The sequence below is a fragment of the Pygocentrus nattereri genome, chromosome 6 (genome assembly GCF_015220715.1).
Source record: "Pygocentrus nattereri isolate fPygNat1 chromosome 6, fPygNat1.pri, whole genome shotgun sequence".
NCBI classification, from domain to species: Eukaryota; Metazoa; Chordata; class Actinopteri; order Characiformes; family Serrasalmidae; genus Pygocentrus; species Pygocentrus nattereri.
Window position 1 is genome coordinate 13,490,342 of NC_051216.1, and position 27,720 is coordinate 13,518,061.

The window sequence follows — 27,720 nt, forward strand, 5'->3', positions numbered from 1 at the left end:
CATATGTTCAGTGTATAAAGAAAAACCAATGTCCATACTAGTATCCATAGAGGAGAAGGCAAAAACCTTCCTAACTTTTAATGTGAGTTAATGTAAAGATGTTTTATTCCAAATGACTTTTGAGCATTTGTACTGGTCCACTTATCACAAAATTTACACAGTGTAAAACACAACTGCTGTGTTCAAATTAGGTAGAAAAAATAAAATCAAGAAAACCTATCGAACTCTCTGATAAGTCATAAGTCTGGCTTACAAGACTAGATGTCAAAATTCTGCTCCAATTTTTCATAGCTACTGACCTTTTTACTGTGTGTTATGACAGTTAATTAATTCATCTTTAATACACAGCAGTCACACTGTGTCATACTAGGTCAGTCCAGGCAGAGCTTAAATTAGCACCGATGGTTGTGTTACTTGCTCCTTGTAACACAGCAGATGGAATCTCCATGCAAACGGCACTCATCCTATTCTTGATCAGAACCTGTGTAATATCAAGTCTTTTCATAAACAGCAGCCCAATCTAGCCAGCCATGTTCTCACCTTCATCACCGTCTCAAACATGGGGATGAGGACGAACTTTATGAAGCCAATCTGAGCGGTAGGTTTAGTGACCTTTTCCCTGTCCATGAAAGGAGCCACAGGTAAACCTTCTGCCTTCTCCCGGTCACTCTGTTGTTATAGATGGAGAGAGTAAAAAAACACAGGAAAGTAGTCACAATCAAGCCTTGAAAAAATAAAAACCTGGAATTCAGACCTAAAGATACTGCTATAAAATACAGTGTCAGAAACCACATAAGTCTATTTTAGATTACTGAACAACTCAGCACAGTTTGAAGCAGGTGCATCTTGACTTTGCCCTGCAATCTGCATTGTGCTAACTGATAGTCACCAGCCCAGTAGCTCCAGTGCAAAAACTAAAGAAGCAAACTTCAGACACCAAACCTGTCCTGGTTGATTGACTTCACTTAGTGTAGGTAGAAAACTGAAAACTGTACATTTTTTTTGGCCAACTAGTCCTTTGAAAATATTATACACCACTGTTCTGAATATGAGGTTAAAGGCAACAAGTGTTTTAGTCTCACCTGCATGAAATACTCCTCCAACAGACAGTCCACCCACGGCTCGGCCACCTCCATTGGCCGGACTTCATTAGATATGTCACAGCACTTTATTAACACCATCTTCAGCTATCAGAGACACAGGCATGGATAAAAGTGTCATTTTCAGTTACAATACTACTACTACTACCGCTACCACTGATAATAATAATAATAATAATAATAGGTTTTACACAGTATAATACGTTTAATGAGCCAAGTAAATGTCTTATGAGAGATACTACATGCTTTGGGAACAAAGCCTGAAGAATACAGTTAATTCTCACACAGGTGACATGCTCCTCATTGGTGAAGTCGAAGCTGTCCACCTTCTGCTTGAAGGAGTCGAGAATCTCTCCATGCCGGGCCATGTCTGTGGCCAGTATTAGAGTAATAGTACCCTGTGGGGGGAAAAATGTCTCAAATAAATTAAGAGATAAGTAAATGTAAATGTGACAAAATATACATTTCTGCCTTTTAATATATATATATATATATATATATATATATATATATATATATATATATATATATATATATATATATATATATATATATATATATGTGTGTGTGTGTGTGTGTGTGTGTGTGTGTGTGTGTGTGTGTCACACACACACATACACACCTATGCCACTTTATTAGGTGCACTTGTTCAATTGCTTGTTAACACAAATAGCTAATTAGCTAATCAATGGCTGCAACAATTAAGCATGTTAAAATGCATTTAGGCATGTAGAAGTGATCAAGACAACTTGCTGAAGTGCAGACTGAGCATCAGAACGGGGAAGAAAGGTGATTTAAGTGACTTTGAACATGGCGTGGTTGTTGGTGCCAGACGGGCTGGTCTGAGTATTCCATAAACTGCTGATCTACTGGGATTTTAACGCAGAACCATCTCTAGCGTTTACAGAGAATGGTCCGAAAAAGAGGAAATATCCAGTGAGCGGTCAGTTGTGTGGACAAAAATGCCTTGTTGATGTGAGAGGTCAGAGGAGAATGGGCAGACTGGTTCCAGATGATAGAAAGGCAACAGTAACTCAAATAACCAACCAGAATCTCTGAGGAACGTTTCCAACACCTTGTTGAAAGTATGCCACGAAGAATTAAGGCAGTTTTGAAGGCAAAAGGGGGTCCAACCTTTTATTAGCAAGGTGTACCTAATAAAGTGACTGGTGAATATACATTATATATATATAACATACCTCAAAATTTCTAGAGTGTGACAAACTAACATTTTGAGCAAGCATATAACACAAAGCATATATGACATATAGACAGGAATATGCTCCACACTTGTCTCCTTTTACTGTAACTGTAATGAAACAAGTCAATAAAAAGCGTTTCCATAGCAATGTGTACTGTATGCTGAATGTGCACCCATAAACCTTCTCAGTGCATACAGCAATTACTTTTCTTTTATCACTTTTATATAGTGATAGACACACGGTAGCACTCAGAAAGCTCCAATTCCACATGCTGATCCATTTTACTCTGATTACTGTGGACATGAGAACAGATTAAAGCAAAGATAGTCTTACAGATTATGACCTCTGAATTGTACCTCACATACAGAGCTTTTCCTCAGTTTTACTGTCCAAAAATAAAAAGAATGATGTTTTTAACAAAGACAAACTTTTGGATCTTGCTGTTTTGTGGAATCTCTCTCATGTGCAGGACTTTTTCTGCAGTCACTCTTACACACAGCAGCTCACAATTGGATAAGGAGTCTTGCCCAAGGACTCTTATTGGTGTAGCGTGGTGTAGCTACATGGAGAGCAGTGGTATTATCAACTGCACTACGCTAGACAGGCCATCTTCAGCACCACATGGCAGGTGGAAAGAATAAATAGTATCACCTGCAACTCTACAAGAATTTATGTGTGTTCATTTTAATTTGGACAACCACATGAATGTATTTGTGCATGACATAGACACACATGGTTAAACACACCTGACGAATCTGTTTGAAGGCCTCAGCATCGAAGTTGGAGAATATGTTGCATTCCGGCTGAGAGAAGATTTGAAAGGCCACAGCACAGTGGTGGTTCTCCAGCGGAGAAATGTCATTGTACCTCACTGCCAACTCTGTCCGTGCATTGATCTGATATCTGGAAGAAAGACACCAAATGAAAAGAGAGAAAAAGAGAAAGGGAGATCAATAATGGAGGTATTAATCTGACATAAAATACAGTTGGTCACTGTTTTAAGAAAACCTCAGAGCTGTAAAACCTTCTAGGATACGGAAAAATTCTTAAATTTAATGTTATGCAAATGTTATTTTTCATAATCACGATACAAGATATATCTGAATATATATTTTATCTGATGCATTAGAAAAGGCACAGTAGTGTCACATTTAAATAATACTATCAAAAACTATGCATACAACGATCTGTATTTAACATTGTATTCAACATTCATCACTGCACTCTGTAAGCATACATGCAGTTGAGGAGTGTTTTATTAGTAGCATATTGTGGCATATTGTTACGCAATTTTCCAGGATAACAATAAATACTGTCATATTGCCCAGCTCTAGAAATATTTAAGTATATTTATTGCTATATACTTTCAGTTTCAACTGATAAAGTACCCATACTTTAACCTAAGTACCATTTCTTTTGTACTTTTTCCACTCCTGATTTAACAACTTCATCGTTTCATTTAGATTTTTATTATTTATTTTCATTTTTTATTTATTTTTAGTACTCATAATTGGACAATTTCTATTGCTCTGTTCAACATAATAAAAGTAAAAGGTGGAGTTTTCAGATGGTGAAAGGTTTCGTATGATAGTGACAAGGTATTAATATTTATGTATGTGTTGTACGTATGTCTTACGTGTTGTTGTATCCAGGATGATCCAAGTCGTGACACACAGCTGCGGTCATCAGGATCAGAATGTCCAACTGTGAGAACTTTTCCTGAAAAAGAGAAAAAAAAAAACCCATATAAATCCATAAATTCTCTTTTTGCCGCTGAAGTTGGTGTGAGTGTATGTGCGTGTGGGAGGGGGTGGGGGGCTTCAGTATTCCAGTGTCCTTGTCAACAGGATGGCACAATTAGCCCTCTCCCTGATTGCTGCCCCCATTATAAAGCAGATAATTAAGAAGAAACCTGCAAATCTGAATAGATGTCCATGGCAACCAAACCGCAAAGAGAAGAACAAGAGCCTGAGTTCATCTTCCATCTCCCCCTTCACCTCCTCATACGACACACGCACATTCCCTTCCCACACACCTCCCCTTTTCTCCTCCCACCTTCCCTTTATTAGGGCAAAAATCTAACATCACATTTTCATGAAACACAATGTATTCATCACAATATTTATTTTTTCTGAGCTTACCAAACAAATTGGAATGAAAAATGTGCGGCATTAAAAAAGATATCAAAGAAAGACATTGCAAAATTCAACTATTTAAGAAAGAACAGGAGGGAAAAAACAAATAAGACACTGGTGTAATGGGCTGACAACAGGTCAGAATCCTGCTTTCACTGAGTTGTTGTGGTCAGGTACACTAACTTTAAACATATGCATGACAGAGCTGGCTCTGCTTCTTTTTTGTTCTATGGAAACATAGATTGATTAACAAAGAAAAGCTCATTTTCAAAAAAAAAATATCACTGCTTAAAATGCTAAACTCTTAAATGTCAAATGTAACAATAAATGCTTCTTTTTTGGTTCCCCCAAGAACCAAAAAGTTCTTCAAAGAACTGCTTTTGTAAATGGGACAAGTGCAGGATCTGTTTAAAGGACCTTCAGCGGTCACTTCTGCATACTAGTGCTGTAGTCAAGGCCATTAGAGGTGAAACCGTGTTAAGGTTTAGTCCCGGACACATTGAGTCTGAGTAAAGACTGACACTGTTTAGAGTCCAAATTTAGATTTAGATAAAAAAGTTTGTAGGTTAAATTACATTCACTAGTCATACTAGAGACCATAATTATAAGTAAAATAACACAAAATAAAAACTTAGAAAAAGATCAACTTTTCAATCTGTCTTAGTTCAACTTTGCATTCTGACATTTGGGAGCAAGTTGTAAGGCTGAAGTTATTTCTCTTTCCATTTTGCTCTTTATGTGTAAAATAATGTGCTTATTGATCAATATATAAGTTAAAAGTGTTTGTGGAATTTTTATTTTTATTTTTATGAGTTCTGATTATAGTCAACACAGAATTCTTTTTTGGCCTCTGAGACATTACAAGACAGTCAATGACTTTGTTTCAAGAGGGTGTTTTTTTGTTGCAGCACATTTTTGACAATGTTGCTCTTAGATGTCACACAAAAAGAACAGTCTGTGACTGGTCATTTTGCATGGCAGTCAATTTGCACAGTCTTATTAAAGTAGCAAGCTCTTGTGCACAGTGACCGATGAAACCCACCAGACTCTTGGGCAACAGCCAGAAGTGTGGCTTGCTAGCCTACAAAGAAAGCTCACCTGGTGACCACTAATTTAACTGTAATTCAAAGATTCAGGTGCGAAACGTATACATTTATTTTCTGTTTATCTCAATTTTACACATTTAGAGAAGACTTTTACTAGGTCTATAGGTGGTTAAGTTTCAAGCACTACATAATTGAATTGTTCATGCCCCGTCCCTGGACTATATCTGTCTTTACGATACACTGAAACATGCAGTTGTTCTAAAAGTAATGATGATCACAGCAATATTACATTGTCTGCCTCTATCTCTGACGTTTCCCCTCCTTTACTTCGTAGTTCTATCATCCTCCTTGTCTCCACCTCTCCACTCATTTTTATAACATTAATTTCCTACCCCTCGCCGCTTGGCTGCTGTTCAAACAGTATGTCCTGGTTAGAAGAGAGTGCTGGTTTAAAGCTGTCCAAAAGTCAGTGTCATCTCCATGTTGGCCCCCAGATCAATTGTTTACATGTAATAATAACAATAAATGTAGCTGTATAAAGGCTGCATCAATTGTCTGTCTTATCTGATTGAAGTACATCTTATCTGGTCTTATTAAATATCTAAAGGTCACACTGACACTGGTAGCATTAGAGGTTATGAGGCTACAAAAAGGCTAGCTAACTGATCCATAACAAACAATGAAGAACAGCTAATGCTTGTCAGCTTTTGTTTGCTGTAAGTGAGGTTAGCAGAGGCATGATGAGGGGTGCATTACCTGAAGGTTGCAGAGGTAGATCATACTGTACATCATCTGAGTGACACAGAAGCAGTGACGAAAGTTGTGGAACGGGTTGTTTCTGTAGTTGTCATGAATACAGAGCTAGAAACACACAAAGAGAAGGAGATCGGTTTTGAAGTGTTTCTGTGCAATTCTTTTTACAACAGATGCTCTCAAAAGATGTTTTCCTCAGTTCTGAAGATTACTCCGTACAGACACTGGACACTGCTTTGTTGAGCCTAGTCCTGTCTATTTGAGTTTTCTTTTTAAGAAATTAAACCTAGGTCTAAGCTAATTGACTAATGACCATTTTTTTGCAACATTTGTAACTCTGAATAAACACATCGCTGCTGTGGGAACAAAACCTACTATCTCCAAAATTACAACTTTACAGGAGAAGGTGAAAAACATACTTTCATTTTAATGTAACTCAAATGTATCAGACCCCCCCCCAAGTAATTTCAGGCGATTTCTTTTGGCCTCTTCTTCATGGAATTCACACACAATGTAAAGGACAGAAGACATTTTCAAATTAGGTCAAAAACTAAAACACAACAAGACAAAAAAATGGAGATGGGAGCTAAAGCTATGATAGCAGCAATATACTACACACAACAGATGCTGCCAGAAGATGTTTCAATTTCAATTCTTATAGATCAAATGGAGTTCAAAGTGACTGATTCTGAACAGTAACTAACAATTCAGTGTCACTCTGCTCTGTTTTACTGTATATGAATAATAATAATAATCTGTCTGGAATAACAATCTTGGACTTTTCCTCACCAGCCATCTCTTCAGGGTGATGGGGTTGATGTTGAAGTCTCTGACCAGCCCAAGATCATGATACATGTGCTCAAGACAACTAAGCATCTGGAAAAACACATCTGATTAGCAGCTCGTCTTAGCATGCTGATTTTTTTTCTGTTATCATTGGTATTTATACATGGTGACCGTTTCCCAAGCAACAAATGGCACAATGCTTTCTATTCAGTGCATGATATAATTAAAATATTACATGAATAAAGTTTACTTTCAGTCTTTTAAATTTTATATAAAAATATGTATGGGATGGACCACTATAAGATTTTCTTTGACAACAAAATAACCAGTAGTTAACGCTTAATTGTGGCCATAACCAATAACCAATAATTTACATTTTTTTTGTTTACTCTATAATCCATATATGAAACACAGCAAGTGAGAGACAGGTAACAAATGGGTAACTGATTAATATTATACCGATATGAGAAAGCTAAATCAGGTTTTAATTCATGAATGATAAGGCTCAGTGAGTAGTGTTGGACCCGAAAGGTCCATGGGGTGGGGGAAGGTTACAGAACAAAAAAGGGGTGCATCAGACAGGCAGGTCAGGTCAGTTCAATCTTACAATTAATGAGTATATAGTTAATAAATCACTGTCATGGGGTGCTGGCTTTTCTGAGTGCTACTCGAATGATGAGCAATCACAGCAGTTGCGGGTGCATTTGCAAGTGATAAACACCAGGTAAACAGTTCTGGTTCATTTCTTCACATTTTGTTGTTATATACATAGATGAAACAAAACATTATGACCTCCTGCATAATATGCTGTTGGCACTCCATGTGCTGCCAAAACAGTGCCGACACACAGATGCATGGACAATCGCTGAAGGAGATGTCTGAAGCAGTCCTGTGGTATCTGGCACCAAGATGTTTGCAGCAGATCCTTTAAGGCCTGTAAGTTGTGAGGTGGAGCTTCAGCAGAATAGCCTTGTTGTTCCGGCATAGGCCATAGATGCTTGCTCAGACTGAGACTTGGAGAAACCCTCGAACTCTTCGCCATGTTCCTCATGTTTCCCAAACAATGTGTACAGGGTGCATATATGCTTAGAGCGCTGCACGCTTGTTTTCTTCTACGGTGCATCCTGATTCCATCAAAATGGCACACATGCACCCAGCTATCAATGTGATGTTAAAGAAAACGGGACTCACTGGACTAGATGTCCAGTTCCTTCGCCTGCATTATACAGTGGTTAGCATGTGCACTCTGACCAGACTGTAGTTCCACTTCCCCACACACAGCTGGTCCTTGAGTCCTTTTGTAGGCATCATTAAAAAAATTCTGTGACTTGTGCCACAATAGCCTTCCTATTGGTGGGAAAGAGGATGGACTTTGTTGCCCTCATGCATCAATGAGCTGTGTCACCCATCTGTGGTTTGTCCCTCCGTAGAACAATACAAGAGAGCTTTCACCACTGCTGACCAGGAGCAGCCCACAAGCCTGGGTGTTTTGGTGATGCTCCAATCTAGACATCAGATTATAACACTTTGACCCTTGTTGATGTCACTTAGGTCTTCATGCCTGCCCATTTCTCTCAATCCAACAGGCTGAATATGAGAACTGAATATTAGCTTACGTCTAATATATCCCAGACCTTAACATGCGCCACTGTTACAAAAAAATCAACATTATTCAGTTCATCTGTGAGTGGCCATTATGTTTTGGTTCATCTGTGTACTGCATTTGCTGAAGGTACATATCTGGCATCTTATGGTACTATTGGTAAACTGCAGACTCATGGCACTAAGATGCTTTAGTTACCAAACATTCCTCTGAATGTTCGTACATTGTGTTTAATGGCCTCCCTAGCCTCACCTCATTGGGTTCCCACTGCCAAACATCGAAGATCGGCTGTCGCAAAGCGTCTATCGTCTCCTTGGAGAGGTGGTACTATATGCACGGATGCATATGCAAACAACACAAATATGGACACAAACACACACAGACACAGGTAGTAAAGAGGGACAGACAGGAGCAGAGAGGAAAGAAGAGAGACAGGAAGGGCAGTGTTAGAGGCTTACCTCGTTGGATTCCCACAGCCAGACGTCGAAGGCGGGTTTTCTGAGGGCATTTATGGTCTGCTGCGAGAGCATGTACTGCAGGCAACAGAGCTCTCAGTTAACCCTCTGCTCCCAACGCCTGGCTGGGGCCACTACACAGTACATTTCTACACAACTGCTATCTGCATTACAACTCCAACAATCTATACGTAAAAGTTTATGTATTGTCACTGTCATAAGAAAAAATTTTTCATTTTAAATAGATAAGTTGCCCTGTTTCATTAACCTTTTCATAATTAGTTTGCCAGTATACATTTTAAAAAAACAAACATTTCACATATTTTAAATAACAAAGTCAATGTGAAAGTGAAATCATAATGCATTTTCTTTGAAATGCTGTTTTTGCTTGACGTGGGGGTGGTCAAGGTGATACATGACATTATTGTTTAATTTTTTGGTTATTTTTCCCTGCTCACTGGCACAGCAATGTAATTAAAAACCAGCAGACATTTTCAAGGCAGGCTAAATCCACTACACATCAATCAAAGATCGAGGGAAAACCATCATTTTAAATGGTATAGTGTGATGACTCACACTTCATATGAAGAGAAACATGGAGAAAACGGGTTAACTGTTCCCTAATAGAAGTTAACAGGCCCATATCATGGAGCTTTCATAACTTTTTGGACATTTGATGCATATTGCTAGCAAAGATACTTTCTCTAGAATGACAAAGCACTTCTTGTAAGTCGCTCTGGATAAGAGTGTCTGCTAAATGCTGTAAATGTAAATGTAAATGTACTGTTAGATATAAATGTGTTGTTCAGGTACATCTTTCTTTCATCAAGGTACACATATATAGAAAATAAGTTGCAAATTCACCTCATTTTTGTGATATCACACATCTGCTTATCCAGCCTACCTCACTTTAGTTGCATTTATTCACGTTGAAGCTATGAGGAGTGTTTCACCCTCAGTGTTTTTAGTGGATACAATATGAGGCAGTCAGTCAGTTCTGTTGCATTTATATGCATCAGTTTCAAAACAAAAACAGCATATTTCATTCTAACAGACACAGAGAAGTTAAAAAACTGGTCATATAAAATTGAATTATGACTAATTGGGTACATAAACCCTTCCACAAAAATGTAGGGTATGGGCCCTTTTAGAACATTTGTACTCCTATAAAGTTATTCATTCATATGAGGTTTTTATACCATTATGGTATGCAATAGGTTCTAAAACAACTTTTTTTGCTCCTGCCTTTGGAAACCAAATGCTTTGCATAGTTTCATGCTGGATCTAACTCACCGTCTGACTCATTAAGACTTCACTCATCAAATTTATAGCAGATTCTCTGACTGAAGTTGAAAACCCCTGTGGTGACTGTCCTGTTCCTGATTGTACTCACAAAAATAAAGCCATAGCCTTTCCTCACTCATTAGTTAATGCTAGATACACTGTATGTGCAAAAGTCTGCAGATATCCACTCATTCAATGTCTCTTCTGAAATCAAAAGCAATTATAAGGAATTCATCAGCTAGATGGTTTTGGACATACAGTTTTCATGCTAGCCTACAATTTGAATAGTTTGTCTGGGCTTTTGCAGGTCTGTGCTTTTACCTTTGGGTATGATGGTACATCTCTGCGAGGAGTCAGCTTCTTGTTGTCATCCAGGAAACTACTGCAGATGAGAAACATTGCACGCTACTGAGTGTTTGCTCCAAACACTGATGAGATTGGACATCACTGGACACTGATGATGGTACAATGAGCAATAATGCATTTTTCTGAACTCTGCCAGCTCTATGCAAATTATTGTTGCAATCCACCAAGCTATTCCGGGAATCATCCGGACTTCACTAATGAGGGAACGCAGGCAGGGGAAGAGCAGAGCATGTGTCTATTAGTCAGCTCATTAGGACCCAGTAGGGGGCACAGAGCAGTCCTGCTCTTTAGTGCCCTTATTAAGAGCCACACTGAGCACCAATCTACTGCCCTCTCTCATTATTAACAGAACTGCAAACTAGCCTGCAAATAGCATGTATACTAATGAAAATGGATGGAGGGAGTGACTGAGCTATTTCCATTGATGGCTGCTATAAAAATAATATGATTTGTTCAGTTGTCATACAGAAAATAAAATATAAAGGCCCTTTCTTGGAATGGCTTCTCATTACAGTGTGAGGATCCTGACGTCTGCCTCATTTCCTCTTAGCAATGGTCCTAATTTATGACTGATTTGTGATGGTAACTTTGTAAGAGTGGGAGATATGAACTGAAATTTACATCACTATGCTTTCCACTATCCAAACAATGACAATATTACAGTATTTCAAAAGTAATGATAAAATAATACTAACAATAATAATTTACATTTTAAGCTCCTCACAATTAATACATTAAAAGACTCTTTAAAATCATGGTTGGACAGTGTTCTACTGAGAAGCTGACTTTCCTTTATTGCACAAATGGTTGAATGCTTTTTTATGTACATGAAGGCTTCTGGTGCTCTCACTTTGCAGGTATTACCTAACAGTACGCAATGATATCATTTGTACTTTATTTTCTTAGGGGTTAATATTGGAAAATATGAAACCAAACCAGTACCAAATGGCTGAGGAACCTCTGTTTGTGGAACCATATTTTTTTTGTTTATCTCTTTTTCAAATTTTAGTCCAGTTAGTTTTCACCTCTTTGTAGGTCTTCATTTTGTTTTTTTGCAATTTGTAGCTGGTCACAGTTCACTGTAGCTGATAAAGGGGGCTTGCTATACCATGCTTTTACCTGGGCTGCTAAGTTGACTGTTCTGCAAGTAGTGATGTAATGTTATATGTAAAAAGAGTGAAAAAGGAAGATTTTTTTCCCCATAACAAAGTATTAGCTGGTAATGGTTAAATAGTGTTGAGTTACTTAGTAGGTTTACCAGAAATGTGTAGGTTATTTGAGCTCCTTGTCTTGTAGGCAGGGATTATTGTTGTTTTCACAAATATGGTTAAACCCATATCATTAGACAACAACAGGCCATATTCACATTCATATTCATATAAAGTGGGACAGAGAAGGTGCTGAAAGGTGGACAATTGCACTGACCTGTTGTTCCTGGAGGCCATCTCCTCCCTCAGCTTCTTAATGTCACTACGACATTTCTCAATCTCCACCACCTTCAACCCCTCCACTGAGAGAGTGAGAGAGAAAGAGAGACAAAGAGAGAGAGAGAGACAGAGAGAGAGAGACAGAGAGAGAGACACATAGAGAGAAAAGAGAAAGACAAGAGAGAAAGAAAGGAGAAAGAGAAAAAAAGAGAGAGAAAAGAGAGAGAGGTGAACTCATTTATAGATTTTATACAAACAGAGTTTTATTGCCACACACACACATATAAAGGATGTAATGGTTGAGTTATTGAAGCTTCTTGTAAGTACTGAAGTTAGACTGCCAGCACCTGCTTTTTCCTGGCATTCTGCTACACTGGAGCTGAATAAATCCTCCACCCAGAGCAGCTCAGCCAGACACAATACACTTCTACACTTCACTGTCGGATCCCATCCAAACACCTTATCACAACTGGCTAAACTCTTACAGTAACATTTACAGTTCCTGTTCTCACTGGTCATTCAGCCCAATCAGTCACAGTGTTTAGAGGCAGCTATAATCACACACGCTGGTTGCAGTTCTCTAATGTGAGCTTATGGACAGCATGAATATTTGTGTTGCACAATACACTTACGGGTGCATGATACACTGCTAGCCAATTTATTATTTACTGTTACAAGATAAAACATGATAATTTTATCACTCTGATAAAAAATTACAATCAGTAATCACAACAAATCATTTCTGACTTATATACTTACTGATACAGGCATGAAGAGTGTAGATATTATGAGTAACTCCACGAATGGGATTAGCTCTAACACACAGAGGTCGCTAAAAAGTCTAAAAAATCAACGCAAGACCTAATTAATTCAGTACAGTCCTATGCTGTTTGAACTACACACGTTTTTCAATCTAAATACATGAATATAATTTTTAAACAGAAAGGATTAATGAAAAGAGGCTGAATCTAAAGTGACAAATTTATTTCTGACAAAAAAGTAGAACAGCAAGTATCAGCATGATAGAACTAATAAAATAAATTTTATTCACATGATATCTACAGTACATTCTAATGAATCTGTGTGTAAAAACCTAAAAAATGGATTTCTGGATTTGAAATATATACATTTTTTATGGATTTCTCTCATTCTTTACTCTGGAAGCCTTAGTTGTGACACTGCATTAAAACCAACTATGCCATGTGAAGGCTGAACTTGCCTGGTTAGTGTTCATGCATCAAAAAGATGCTTTATTACAGCCACCAAGAAAGTCATCACAAAATTATGACTTATACACACAACTTGGTAATAGAAGAACATGGAGGATGGAAAAAAAGTTTGTTTTATGGTATAAAAAACCTGAACAGTTTATAGTGTGAATCTGGTGAAATATCAGTCTGATTGCTGTCAAACTTCGCCAATGATGTTGCTATGGGAATACATGAACATAACTAAAGGCATGTTCTCACTGAACTTATTCAACTACATAAAGTATTCATGTTTAGCTTTATCCTGTGTTAGTTTGTGTCTGCCTTTTCTCTATTTTCCTGTAGTAGCATATAAAGAACAAAAAGACAATTCATTGTTAAACACACAATACTTACAAGGAAATTCCTAATCAGCTAAAATTGATAGGCCTAACTACACTAATAACACACACACACACACACACCTACACACACACACTCTCCTTCACCAAAATATTTACATATACAGTCATATGCAAAAGTCAGAATGCATGTTTTGTTTGTTTTTCTAAGTGAAAATAAATGAACACATCTTCTATACGGAATGAACTTAAATAAGGCATTTTTCTACAAAGTTTACTACACAATTTCTGCTTATTTCCTAAATTTAGCATATTGGGGAAAAATAAAACATAAAATACAAAATGTGCCACAGCAAAGCATGGAATTTGCCTAATTAGGGTTGCATACAACTGTAATAACATAAATGTTTAAAATAATTGTCATGTCTGCTTTATTCCTGTCATGACAGTGTAAAATTATGTCAAAGAGGTTTAACCTCATACTCACTGCACTTCATATATGGATTAGACTGTGAAAAAGCTAAATTTGAATAACTGGTTATTAGTGTTGGCCAGAAAGCACTTAATCATCGGTTACCATTATCAGACCAGATGGTCTGTATTGGTGCATCCACGCAAAATGATATGACACACACTCTGCATATAATGCTACTTCAGGATCTCTTTCAGTAGTCAAAAGTTTCATGCAACTGATGCTCCTCACATACTGTAAAACACTGAATGCATGTGTATATAATTCACTGTTTCCTATTGCCGTTAGTTTCAAGGACTAATGTGCATGTGTCATGTTCTTAAGAGAAAGGTTGGAAGAATGACATTGTGCACAGCAGGGAAAACAATACATTCTGTGAAGCATATAAGCTGTCCAGTTCTTGACTGGAACGTCAAATGATGCTGTGGTTGTGTTGATTACACTGGATGGAGTAGAAGACTGCTGGCTCATAATGTGGATGGCAATGCAACAGCTATGAGTCAAAACTAAGGTGAAGCTGGGCATTTCAGTGGCCTAACAGAACTGTGATGACTGTATGGACGTTGTCACTACAAACACCTTTGCAGAAACATCTTCAAAAGAACAGATTGCCATGGAAACAGTAAGTGTACAAAGTGCTGACCCTTGAATTAAAGAGACTCAAAGCAGTACGATGCATCAAACCTGGAGTCTTCACATCTGATGCTGTACTTGTTTATATAGATTATATGTTTATTACAGTATATAATTCTCATTTTCTGAGTCTTGTAAAGCCAACAGAAACACAAAAAAACATAAAATTACTGGAAGACCACAGAAATTATGGGTGTATAAGAAACTTTATGAATAAACTGGAAACCAAGGGTGGGCAATAAAAATATAACATCACAATACTCCAAAGTATTTTCACATTGTATCTGTACTGCAATGTTGAGTTTTTCTAAGGTTTGTGAAAAAGCAGCAAACAGTCATGCTGACACCTAAACAGCTACTCATACCTTTTATGCAGCTATACACTGGTGGTTGTTTACAGGCTCTCTATGTCTGATCAACATCTGTAGTTTATATAGTGCATGTAGTTATTAATTGTTCTAGGTGCAAAACAAGTCTTACCCAGAGGCTCAACCCCTGTTGGAGACCAGGGAAATAAAGCAATGGAGTCCCGCAGTATTCACAAGTACATGTTGCATGAACCAAGCAGCCATCTGGGACTTTCCCATAATTTCCATATATTGCAAATGTGACCCTGTCTTATTTCCTGCACATTATTGTGGGTGGGGATTTTTGTCTTCCGTCCATTCTCTGGCATGAAATTTGACTGATGTCACTCTCTTATCAGGAAAGTGTGGTCATAATGCCAGTCATTTCATGTGCCTTTGAACACATTAGACCTAACTGGAACAAGACTGTGAATCAGAATGGCTAAAAGCACTGCCTGCAGGCCAATTCTGGCCAATTAGGATGTTAAATTTTGCTGCCAGAAAGTCACCCTAATCTCACACCCTCATCCAGACAGAGAACAAACATATTTTTTATACTATGCACTATTACATTTAACAGTTTGAACAGCCTTATTATATTACATTTTGTTGATTTTCTACATTAAATAAATGTACAGATCCTCTACAGAGAACAAACTTAAATATGGTATTTTTTCTAAATATTTTAGTGCAAAATTTCTATTTATCTTATGTTTTATTATTTTTCCCTGTACGTTAAATACAGCAAATAAGCAGTGATTGTGTATTAAACTGTGCAGAGATGTATTCTCTGCAGATGTGTTAACTAATTTACACTTAGAAAATCAACAAATACGTGTACTTTCACCCGGGGTGACAAATCTTTTGCATACAACTGTACAACTTAATAAAATCTAGTTTCCCATTCTGTTTTTTTTTTTTTTTTTTTTTTTTAGTAAAAAGTGTGGTGTAATATAAAATACATTTTTAAACATTTGACTTGAAACCTACCAAACTTCTTTATTTTTATATTGCTTTGTCTTTTTGACCCTCAGCCAAGCATTAACATTGCATTTTGCCTCCCCCCCCCCAAAAAAAAAGGTTTATAGCCCTGCTATAAATTATACACTACCATTTAAAAATATGGTATCACAATTCAAAAGGTTGGATATATAAAACCAATTTTGGTAAAGATGCACAAAATGATTCTGTTAAGCTGCTATTACTATTACTACAACTTCTTAGGTTTAAATTACTTTGCAGGAAACTATGTGTCAAAAACAAACATAAAACATCTTAAAATTCCTTCTGTAGTGTACAGCATTAATCTACACTGTATATGTTATTATTAACTAACTGTTAGTTAAGTATTAATACGATACAAAGATTAAAGTGATTCCAAAATTCTGAACATTAGTTTGCGCACTGCTCGGCAAGAGACATCAAGCTTTTCTAAATGTTTTAATACAAATCAACATGTTTGTCAGTTCACAACACCTCAATACAATAAAGGTTTAATAGCTCTATTTTGAGAAAACAAACATCACACTTACAAATACTCTATAAGGACAAAAGTACTGGGACGCCTACAAGATCTTTTACGAAATCTCTTTCTAAATTCACAGGCATTAATAAGAGTTGGTCTCTCTTTGCAGCTGTAACAGCTCTGACACATCTGGGAAGCTTTCTACAAGATTTGAGTGCGTCTGTGGGAATTTGTGCCCATTCATCTACAATTCATCATCAATTACACTTGGCACAATGCAGTCAGACAGAACATTCTCCTAACATTCGCCAAATCTAGACTCGCCCATCAAACTTCCAGATAGAGAAGTGTGATTAGTCACTCCACAGAAGTCCTGCGTGCTTTACACCACTCCATCTGATGCTTGGCATTGTGCTTGGTGATGTAAGACTTGGATGTAGCTGCTCAGCCATGGTATCCCTGCCATGAGGCTGATGTTAAAGCCAGAGGGGGTTTGGAGCTCCAAGTGCTCCAGTGGAGCACTGCTCAGTCAGCAGAGCATTGGCAACTTTTAAGCACTATATGTCTCAGCACTCAGGGAACCTCTCTGGAGCTTGGTCGGACACTTCATGGCTGAGTCACTTTGGTTCCTAAACAATTCCACTTTTCATATACCACTCACAGTTGAACATGGAATATCTAAAAGGGAAAAAATTTGCGAACTCACTTGCTGCAAAAGTAGCATCCTGTTACAGCACCACACTCAAATTCATTGAGTTCTTTAGAATGACCCATTCTTTCACAAATGTTTGTAAAGACACACTGCATGAATAGGTGCTTGATTTTACACACCTTTGGCAATAGGACTGAAGGAAACACCTGAATTCAATGATTAAGAGGCGTGCCAATATTTTTGACCATATAGTGTATTAGGGTATAATTCGATATACGGCTCATGTTAAGCTCTTGTTGTCATATCCGCACTCAAAGCTTTCAGGTGTTTAAGCCATCCTTTACGACAAAAGAGTTTCAATACGTGCTTTTAACAACAGTTTGAAAAGAAAGAAAAAAAAGAAAAAAAAAAACAAAACATCTCTTCACACCAAGGAAAACACTTAGATGATCATGAAGCCTGGCAAAATATGCCCAAAATATTAGCCAACAGCTGCTATAACGAAACTTTTGCAGGTATTTTTTTCTTATGCAACTGAAAAATGACTACAACGGTTAATGGACTGCGCCATGGATGATGTTGGCTGACTAAAAGTTTTCCTACTGAAAAAAATTACTTACAAATACACGAGAGTTTCTGCGTTTGTGCACATGCAGCACCTTGAAAATGAGCCAGACTTCCCATGACCTATTTATGCATTTTATAACCTCTTTTACTATTAAGCCAACAAACAACACTACCTGTGCCCATTCTGCTGGGTACAAAGACTTCTAAATCAAATACAGTGGGGAAAAATAAACGAGACACTTCCTTTTACTAAGAGCAGTAGAACTTCCTTCACAGAGGAGGTTTAATAGGTCAACCTTCACAGACTCCAATCCTGCACAGTTTTGTTCAGTGCATTGTCCATGGAAGACTGGGCATGAAAACCATGTGTGTACTCCCTTTCAAAGTGAGATGCGCTCTGCCTTTCACGTTTGTCCAACCAGAAGAGACAACGGAACTACAGAACATTGTAAACTTTGTCTCCTCACTGCAATCAAGGATGTAAAATAATGTTTTGACCTGACTGTTTCTAAAACCTTTAAAGTAGGGCCTTCTTGATATTTTTGTTGACTGAAAAAATCTACTGATATTAATGACACATGGATTTATTTATATAGGTGAAAATATTGCAGATAATGAGCTGTAAATTATGACTTTAGTCATGGCATCACCAGGATTCAAATGCATGGTTTAACCATGTTACTGCAACACTGTCTGAACTGATGAATCTCAACCCAACATCATCATTAACAACAAACATTGTTTAAAAAAAGAACAAATATAAGTCCAGACCTAAACTTCAGAATGGGAATAATCATTCTGAAGTTTAGGAAGTTTAATATAACCATTAATTAACCATTAAACTTCTATACATTTTATATATATATATATATATATATATATATATATATATATATATATATATATATATATATATATATATATATATTCTTAATAAATAATATTAAAATCAAGAAAAATAAGAAGTAATTAATGAAAATCCAAGCTGCACAGAATTTTATGTAGCTCCGCCATCAGTGCTATACATTTACATCTTATAAGACTTTACTTGAAGTTATGACGTGTGACAAGTGAGAGCTGATAATCATATCTCTCAGAAAGGTATTGTTTAAGATAAATTGAAATTTCTGCCATTTTAAATGCCATTAAATGGTTAATCATAAAAATAAATAAATACATAACGTAAAAAAGAAAGATGGCATTTCGAATGGTGTAAATGATGCATGGTTTTGTCTCCACAGTAACAATACAGTTATAGTAAAAGAAAACTGTATTTAAAAAAAAACAACTGTATTTTAAAGTGAAAAAGAATGCTCAAAACATTGTCTAAAACTACAACCCCAAAATGTAAATAAAAACAAAATGCAGTGATGTGCACATCATTTAAACACTACATGTAATTGAAAATAGTACAAACACAACATATCAAATGTTGAAACTGAAATTTTCTTCTTTTTTTTTGAGAAATATATTCCCATTTTAAATTTGATGCCAATGTTCCAAAAAAGGGACAGGAGTAACAAAAAGCTAAAGTTGTGTAATGCTAAAAAACACCTGGTGGTTAATTGAAAACAGGTCCCTAACATGATTGGGTATAAAAAGAGCATCCCAGAGAGGCTGAATCTTTCAGAAGTTAAGAACAATTTAATAATTCTCAACATAAAATAGCAAAGAACCTTTGCATTTCACCATCTACAGTACATAAAAGACTTAAAAGATTCAGAGAATCTTGAGAAATGTCTGTATGCAAGGCACAAGGCCAAAAACCAGTACTTGCTAGCCATAATCTTTGGGCCCTCAGATGGCACTGCATGAAAACCAGACATGATTCTGTAGTGGAAATCACTGCATGGGCCCAGGAACACTTCTGAAAACCATTGTCTGTGAAATCAGTTTGTCGCTGCATCAACGAAGACAAGTTAAAACTCTAAAATGCAAAGGGGAAACTGTACATAAAGAGGATCCAGAAATGGCACCGCTTTCTCTGGGCCTGAGCTCATTTAAAATGGACTGAGGTGAAGTGGAAAAGCGTCCTGTGGTCCAACAAATCAACATTTGAAATTCTTTATGGAAATCATGGACACTGTGTCCTCCAGGCTAAAGACCACTCAGCTTGTTATCAGTGCACAGTTCAAAAGCCAGCATTCATGATGGTATAAGGGTGCATTAGTGCACATGGCATGGGTGACGTGCCATCTGTGAAGGCATTAATGCTGAATGATAAATACAGGTTTTGGCAACATATACTGCCATCCAGACAGCGCCTTTTTTAAGGAAGGTCTGGATTATTTCAGCAACACAATCCCAAACCACATTCAGCATGTATTACAACAGCATGGCTCCATATTAAAAAAGTCCAGGTGCTTAATTGACCTGCCTGCAGTCCAGACCTCTCACCTACTGAAAACATTTGGCGCATTAAGAAATGAAAAATACAACAAATGAGATTCTGAACTGTTGAGCAGCTGAAATCCTATATCTAACGAGAAAACATTTCATTTTCAAAACTACAGTAGTGTCTCCTCAGTTCCCAAATGCTTACAGGCTGTTGTCAAAAGAAGAGGTGATGAAAAACAGTGGTAATCATGTCCCCTGTCCCAACTTTTTTGGAACGTGTTGTTGGCATCAACTCAAAATGGGCATATATTTTCCAAAAAACAAAATTTCTCAGTTTCAACATTTTATATGTTGTTTTTTGTACTATTTTCAATTAAATATATGGTTTAAATGATTTTCACATCATTGAATTTTGTTTTTATTTAGTAGGGTATGTTAACATTACAAGGCGCATTGCTCAATTCTGATTTTCTCCTCTTATTTGATCTCTCTAACTTGATGGTTTACACTTGTATAGGTAAGTAACTCAAGTCTGTCCTTAATCTGAATGAGCCTGTGACCTGAAACAACCTGCATGTGCACACCTGCAATGCCATTTGCATCATGAACAACAAACAAACTAAGCAGCAGAACAAGGCTTTACCATTAATGTCATTTGCTCTGAGCCAAGGCAAAAAATTGGATTTGTGCCACTTCAGCGTGGTAATGTAAACACAGCTGTATTCACATAATACACGAAAATCTGGCTTAGTTTAACACAACATTACCTGAGGACGCACAGTATACGGATTATAAATGACTTGTGAAAATAAGCTAACATTACTGTTACAAACATCAATAAAGCTTGTTACATTAATAATATTAGTCACTGGAATATTCTAAACTGCGTCATCTTCTGTTAATCCGAAGTATTTAGCAGCTACTTCTTAAACTACTGAACATTCGTCAGCTCATCCTGTCACAGCATTATGTAGAAAAGCTAACTAACTGTACAATTGGTTAATTAGCTCATAATGCAACATTTTGTATTTACATAAATTTCGTAAACATAGAATATTTCCAAGTAAAAACTATCTGGTTGTACTGGAAACCCCTGTACACACAATTTGTTTAGTGAACTAGCATGTCAAAATGTTAAACCAAACATTTTATTGTTACAGCTCATTTAGAGGCCACATTTCTTCTTCTTCTTCTTTCCACATTTAAGCCCAGTAATTAATACATTTACAAGATATTCACTGCTGGTGCGTTTCTCCAAGCACACCCTTATACAGAAGGACATTTTTTGTGATAAATAACATCATGAAAACGGCAAACTGCTGCTGAGCCACGGTTAGCTGTGAGCTGCATGTATACAGCACTGCTTAGAGTGTGACACCTGAGCAGCTGGAGCTCTGATTAGCTGTGATAATAAATCCCACACAGTACAGAGCAGAGTAAATAATCAGTTATTAGCTTTCGCTCTGCCTGTTATCAGCTCCAGTGTGTCAGATCAGACATCTCAGTGCCATTATCACATCTCTGAACTGGGCCAACTTCCTCTCTTTCCTTTCCTGAATATACAAAACTGACAACTCAAGCCAAAACAATCTGTAACAAACTCAGCACAAAACCCTGCTTTTGTGGTCAATACAATACCGGGGCAGACTGCATGCTGTACTTTGCTGAAGATGAACATGCTGCAGGGTCACTAATAGCAAAAATAAAAAAAGACCCACACATGCAAAACCTAATTGGTGCAAGCATTATGAAGCATGTCGTGGCATTCTAACATCCTTGTCCTTGTTCTCAAGTCTGGTCCAGTACTGCATATTTTGTACTTTTCCCTGCACAAGCACACCTGCGTCATCTAATCAGCTAATTAGCAAGCTCTTCCCAGGCTGCAAAAAGTGTTTTTATTATGCAAACACAGTTAAAGTTTCTAAATGTATCACCACTAGCCAGTCCATAAAGTTCATATAAGAAATTTAAGCTTCAAAAACAGCCTGTTTTAAACTTACTATATATAGTAAGTTTTAGTATATATAGCCATTTATATAATGTCTGCCTATTCAGTCATAAGGAATGATTCATCTCAGATAGCTTTTTGACTTTTTAAATTTTAAACAGCTTACTTAATATATAAAATAATATGTACATGTAATATCTTCTTCCACTTTATTGTTAAATCACTAGATTATTTCAGTGCATTGTAAAGGTGTTAGTCAACAGGAGAGCAAATTCCCCTCTGTCTCTGCTGGAGGTTTTCCAGAGTGCAACAAACTGCCTGAGGAAAATTCCCCAACGTTTCCTGTACAGTGATTTTAAAATTATGACAATATTAGACATCATGGCTTCCCAATAGCATCTATAGCTGAATCCTGCCTCCACTACAGTGAAAGAAAACACCTAGTTTTATTTTAAAATGTATAGCATGTGGACCTAGATTTGGCACCTAAATTGCCATGAACTCACACCAGAAGGAGCTCACAAATGCACTCTTTGTAATTTGGTCTTCAAAACAGTTAAGGGGAAATAGTTAAACTGTATGTAAAATGTATTATTGTATTATTAATTGTATTATTTAATGCAAGTTTTAAATTTTATTTAAATATGTTAATTTAATGAATTTCATTATGTCAGTAAAAAAGCAGGTATCAAAATGTTGATGTTTTAAAGAAGTTCAAGCTAATTCTTTTTAGATATTGCCCATGCCTAATCCTAAAGCTATGACGGAATGATTTCTGTTCCGTGACAGTGAGTGCATTTACATGCACTTAATAATCTAATCATTACTGGATTTTGAAAGTTATCTGACTATTCAAGCAGACATGTAAACAGCACAGCCTGATTTCTTAGATCGGATTAAGGCCTAGAAATACATTTAACAGAGCTGGATTTTAGCTAGTAATTGGGTTTTTCAGTGTATGTATGCTCCTCTTATAAATTTTCTTAGGAAAAAAAATCTATGCATCACATTTTAGTTTGATGTTAAGTTTACATTACGTCTTATTCTGTGAGTTTTCTGGCTGGTTTCAAAGCAGAAATCCAATTACTGCCTGACTCATGTAGACCTGGAGTTTTCCAATTGTCTGATTACACTAGTGCAAGCATGTCGTACAAATGACTGACAAACTGATTTTCTTCTGTTATCAAATTATTAACCATATGTAAACACAGTCAGTGAGTAAATAGAAACAACATATAACTCACACTCCACTCGCTTCTCCAACATGGCCAAGCGGTTGGTCACCTCAGTCTTCAGCTCATTTATCTTGAAAGCTCTGGAGAGAGAGGGGACAAAAGAAGGAGAGGGAGAATTAAAGGTTGCGAGAAACAGGAAAAAAAGAGAAGAAAATCATTAAATTAGTCATCATGTTAAAAACAACACATACACAACACCACAAAGCTACAATAAGAAAGGGTAAATATAGGCTGCAGATGAAAACAATGTAGAAAGAAAAACAAAGATTCCAACATTTTTTCAACATAATCTCTAGTCACAAATTCTGTAGCATATAATAATTCCCAATTTCCATGTCTTTATAAAGGGAGAGAATACCCACAACATTTCTGTTCCTTTACTATGTTTAGGGAAGTATGTCAAAATGACTGCTGGTGGTAACTGACCATATGCTAAAGAATAGGTCAGAAATGTTGGAGCATTCCTTAATTAGTCATCTGTACGATCTATACATGCTCACAAATAAGAAAAGGTCTCTCTGATTCTCAACAGTTGGCACAGGCTCCTTTCTGTTTGGCTGCGATAAAACAGCAAGTTTGATGACTGAGCCAGCCGCATAGCGCTTGCAGGTGAAATGCAGAAAGTGCATCAGTGTTAAATATTAGCAATGACAAAGCAGAGAGATAGAGAGAGTGTTAGTACCTTGAGAACTGCTCTGCTACCTGGGTCAGTACATTCTTAAAGAGTTCTTCTTTATCTATGAAAAGATACAACACCAAACAACAGTCACTCCATATCAAAAACCAGAAACATGACAGCATTAAAGTTTATTTGACGCTATCAGGGCAGACATGAAGCGTTAAGCAAGCAGCAGAGATGGAGAGTTAGTGGAAGCAGGCAGGAAAAGCAGGAGAAAAAGAAGGAGAACACGAAAAGCTAGAATTTGAGAGAGGGTCTGTGTAAATTTCTCCTCTGGCTCACCTTGTCAGGTACTATACAGTCTTAGCTGCTCTTGTGTGTTAACAGGTCAACTCCCAATTTCAGTTCCCACAGAGAGAGAGAGAGAGAAAGAGAGAGAGAGAGAGAGAGAGAGGCCCGCAAACAAACACTCACGCACATGCTAACATCTTGCCTGCTATTGGTCCACTTAGAGACAGTGGGCAAAGTTCACTCCGAGGGACCAATAAAGCACAGAGAAAAAGCCAGGACTGTAGAGACTTCCTATTGGCAGGATTCCAGGGCACATTCTGTTTCTTCTCTACATAACTGAGCTGTAGCAGAGGTCAGAGGTCACGCAGTCACTCAACCAACCCCCTTGTGAAAGCCACAAAGCACTCATACATGACCGCCGGGGTGTGAGGCCGCAACTTTTCCATTTCTGACTTTGTTTGTACCGAAACAAATCATTACATTTATATGTGACGTGACCCGCAGTTTTATAAGGACACTCAGACTTTTTTAAGGGCATAACAGAACACAGCTTACTGGAAGAGAACCCACAGCAGTTTGTTTCTGAAAGTGAGAGTACAGTCAGGTTCATAAATATTTGGATTTCAACAGATTTATTGTTGTTATAGCTGCATAGTGGAGTTTAATTTAAAATAAATATAAGTTCAAAGTACAGACTCTGCTTCAATCTGAGGGTATTCCCATATAAATCGGTTGATCAGTGTAAAAATTATAACCACTTTCACACATAGTGCCCCTTCCCAATTTGTAGGAGTTCAAAACTAACCAGCAAACATCAATAACAAATAATTTTATTATTATTTTTAATACTAGTTGCAACTGTTTGCAGTCAATGACTGAAGCCTGGAACCCGTAGACATCACCAGTCGTGTTTCTTCCCTGATGACGTACTGCCAGGCTTTACTGCAGCTGTCTTCAGTTCCAGCTTGTTCTTTGGGAGTTTTACCGTCAGTAAGTGAAATGCATGCTTGACTGAACTGAGGTCAGATGATTAACTTGGCCATTGCAGAACTTCTTTGCTTTGAAAAACTCTTGGGTTCCTCTCACAGTACACTTCATTTTCCATCTGCACTGCGAACAGGGGCGATTTAACGCACAGGCTTACCTGGGCTCAAGCCCGGGTGCCCCAAGTAATTCAGTGACTCTAATTGGCCACTTTTTATTTTTCTGTTTTTTTTAATGAAATGTAATTATTCTCCCTCCACCACCTGGACCTACCGACTTCTTCACAGGCCTACCAAAAATGTGTATTTCTGCCTATTGCACTGGACCTATTACTTTTAGGCTCCAAATGGTGGGTGGGATGTGTGTCTATGAAAACTCTGTACTGTGCGCTTAATTTGGATGTAGATACTCAAATTAAAGGTGAAAGTCTGCATTTTGAGATTATTTTCATTATTTAATTTAAACTCTAATATGCTGTGGTAAACAGGTAAAATAACAATAATTTTGTCAACATCCAAATATTAACAGATCTGATCGTATGTGTGTATATACAGAACTGTGCAGACGTCAGAGACCAACCTTCAGTTAACAACCATTAAGCTATTACAAGTTATTAACAATCATAAAGTACAAGGTATTTTTTTTTTTACTGAGGTACACAAATGAAATGGAAAATCAACAACTAAAAATATTTTCAGCCTTTAGTTTACCTTCAATACAGCTTCTATTGCTTTGGGGAGACTTGCTTTTACTTTTTCAAAAACAAAAGTTCAGAGTTCAGTTTTAGAGGCTGTTTCTCACGATCCAGGTAATGCCAAACACGTTCAGTGATGTTGAGATCTGGTATCTGGGGTGGTCAGTCCATTATTCTGCGGACACCAGTTCCTTCTTTGTTTTTTTGCCAATATTCTTCTTATTTGACGTTTTCCTTTTTTGAAATCCAGTTTTGGAAACTTCCTCCAAAATATCTCCTGAAAAATTAATCATGTGTGCTTTAAAGCCATCTTAACTAGAAATCAAATAAATTGTCTCTGATTTTTTGCACAGTACTGTACAGTTGCCCCTAAATGTATGTGGACATGTTAATAGGTAAACTTTAACACTTTTACCACAGCATCAAACTAGTGATGCGCTGAAATGAAAATCCTTGGCCAAAACCAAAACTGAAATTCAAGACATACTGGGCAGAAAACCAAATAAATCTGACAGAAAATAAAATAAGTTTACATAAAATAAACTGACTAACATCATTACAGTGTGCTGGCTACAGAACGTGCCATGAAATCACTCACCCTTAACAACAAAGAAGGGTTGTCCATCCAATGCAATGGATTCCATTATGTCCACTATTTCTTTAGTTATTCAGTTACTCAGAAACTCTGGCTAGCAGGATCTTTCCTGCTATTGTGTTTTCAGAACTGTAGTGGAGAAGTCCTTGGGTGCTGTATCCCCTCATGATCTTAAGCATGAATATTGATTACAAATCTTTTGTCTACCGTCCCTCATAGAATTCATGAAATACTTTCATACATCCAACATTTTCACTGTTAATCTGCTGTTGCTCAGAATGTTTAAACCTATCTGTGCTGACTAGCGTGAGTAAGTAAACAGTTTTTGACCAGTTTGCTTTAGGCCTTTTAAATCTTTGAGTTTATTTTTAGTCAAAATTATATTTTCATTTAGTTTTTGTTGAAAAATTCAGCTGAAAACAGACAAAAAAGGCACTTCAGGTTTTCATCTGAACATTGTTGGTGGCCAAAATCTCAGCGCATCCCTACGTCAAACTGATGGTAGACTCTTTGTATGGGGAACGCTTGGAGTAGAACTCCAACCAGAATGCAATGTGGGTGCTGTAAAGCACAGAGGTGGAAACACCAAAGTCTGTGGCTTACAGTGGTGTGAGTGAGCTTGCGTTCATTGATGGGATCATGAAGCATGCAAAGGCCTTTTGAATGCAAACCTGCAGAAGTCTGCAAAGAAATGAATTAATTAAAGAAATTAATTTTTATATATAGCATAAATATCCAAATACTTCTTGGGGCACTGTTGCTGAGAAATGATGAAAACATTTTGACATTGCTTGGAATTCTGGCGGCTCTCTATGAGCTTAAAGAGGTTAAGGTTAGGGTTGGATTAGGTGTAGCACAATATCACTGAATTGTACTCACCCATAAGGACATGGAAATGTCCCACAACAACAGGAATACAAGTCCATATCAGTGTGAGTGTGTTCCGAGCTTTTGTCTAGTCTGGTCAGGACTGGATTGGAGTTCTAAACTTTGACATTTACTAGTGATAAAAGCTCGATCAAATGATCACATGCTCCAAAACAGCCCTATAACCAGTTCTCCAGGAATGTTTTATAGGATAATAAATGCTCTTCCTCTTCTCACTACATGCACATTTACAAGTTTGTCTCTGGTGAGAGTTCAGTTCAGTCAGTCAGTTCAGTCAGTTTAGCACT

The 27,720-nt window shown here is 37.1% G+C and overlaps 1 protein-coding gene across 4 annotated transcripts in view; it reads right to left on the reverse strand.

The window, feature by feature from the left end:
* The window catches only part of pde9a (phosphodiesterase 9A), a 47,373-nt gene that overhangs the window by 3,350 nt on the left and 16,303 nt on the right, over positions 1-27,720 (reverse strand). The window contains exons 5-16 of one of the 4 annotated variants that reach the window (XM_017691498.2): positions 24,045-24,099; positions 23,372-23,442; positions 12,156-12,240; positions 10,686-10,746; positions 8,878-8,952; positions 7,026-7,112; positions 6,240-6,344; positions 3,939-4,021; positions 3,049-3,205; positions 1,385-1,498; positions 1,083-1,187; positions 541-669 (exon numbers count right to left, since the gene is read on the reverse strand). In XM_017691498.2, the coding sequence (XP_017546987.1) occupies positions 541-669; positions 1,083-1,187; positions 1,385-1,498; positions 3,049-3,205; positions 3,939-4,021; positions 6,240-6,344; positions 7,026-7,112; positions 8,878-8,952; positions 10,686-10,746; positions 12,156-12,240; positions 23,372-23,442; positions 24,045-24,099 (1,127 nt within the window). Of the gene's footprint in view, positions 1-540; positions 670-1,082; positions 1,188-1,384; positions 1,499-3,048; positions 3,206-3,938; positions 4,022-6,239; positions 6,345-7,025; positions 7,113-8,877; positions 8,953-9,083; positions 9,159-10,685; positions 10,747-12,155; positions 12,241-23,371; positions 23,443-24,044; positions 24,100-27,720 lie in introns of all 4 variants that reach the window. The other 3 variants (XM_017691499.2, XM_017691500.2, XM_037539496.1) reach the window with 3 other exon arrangements.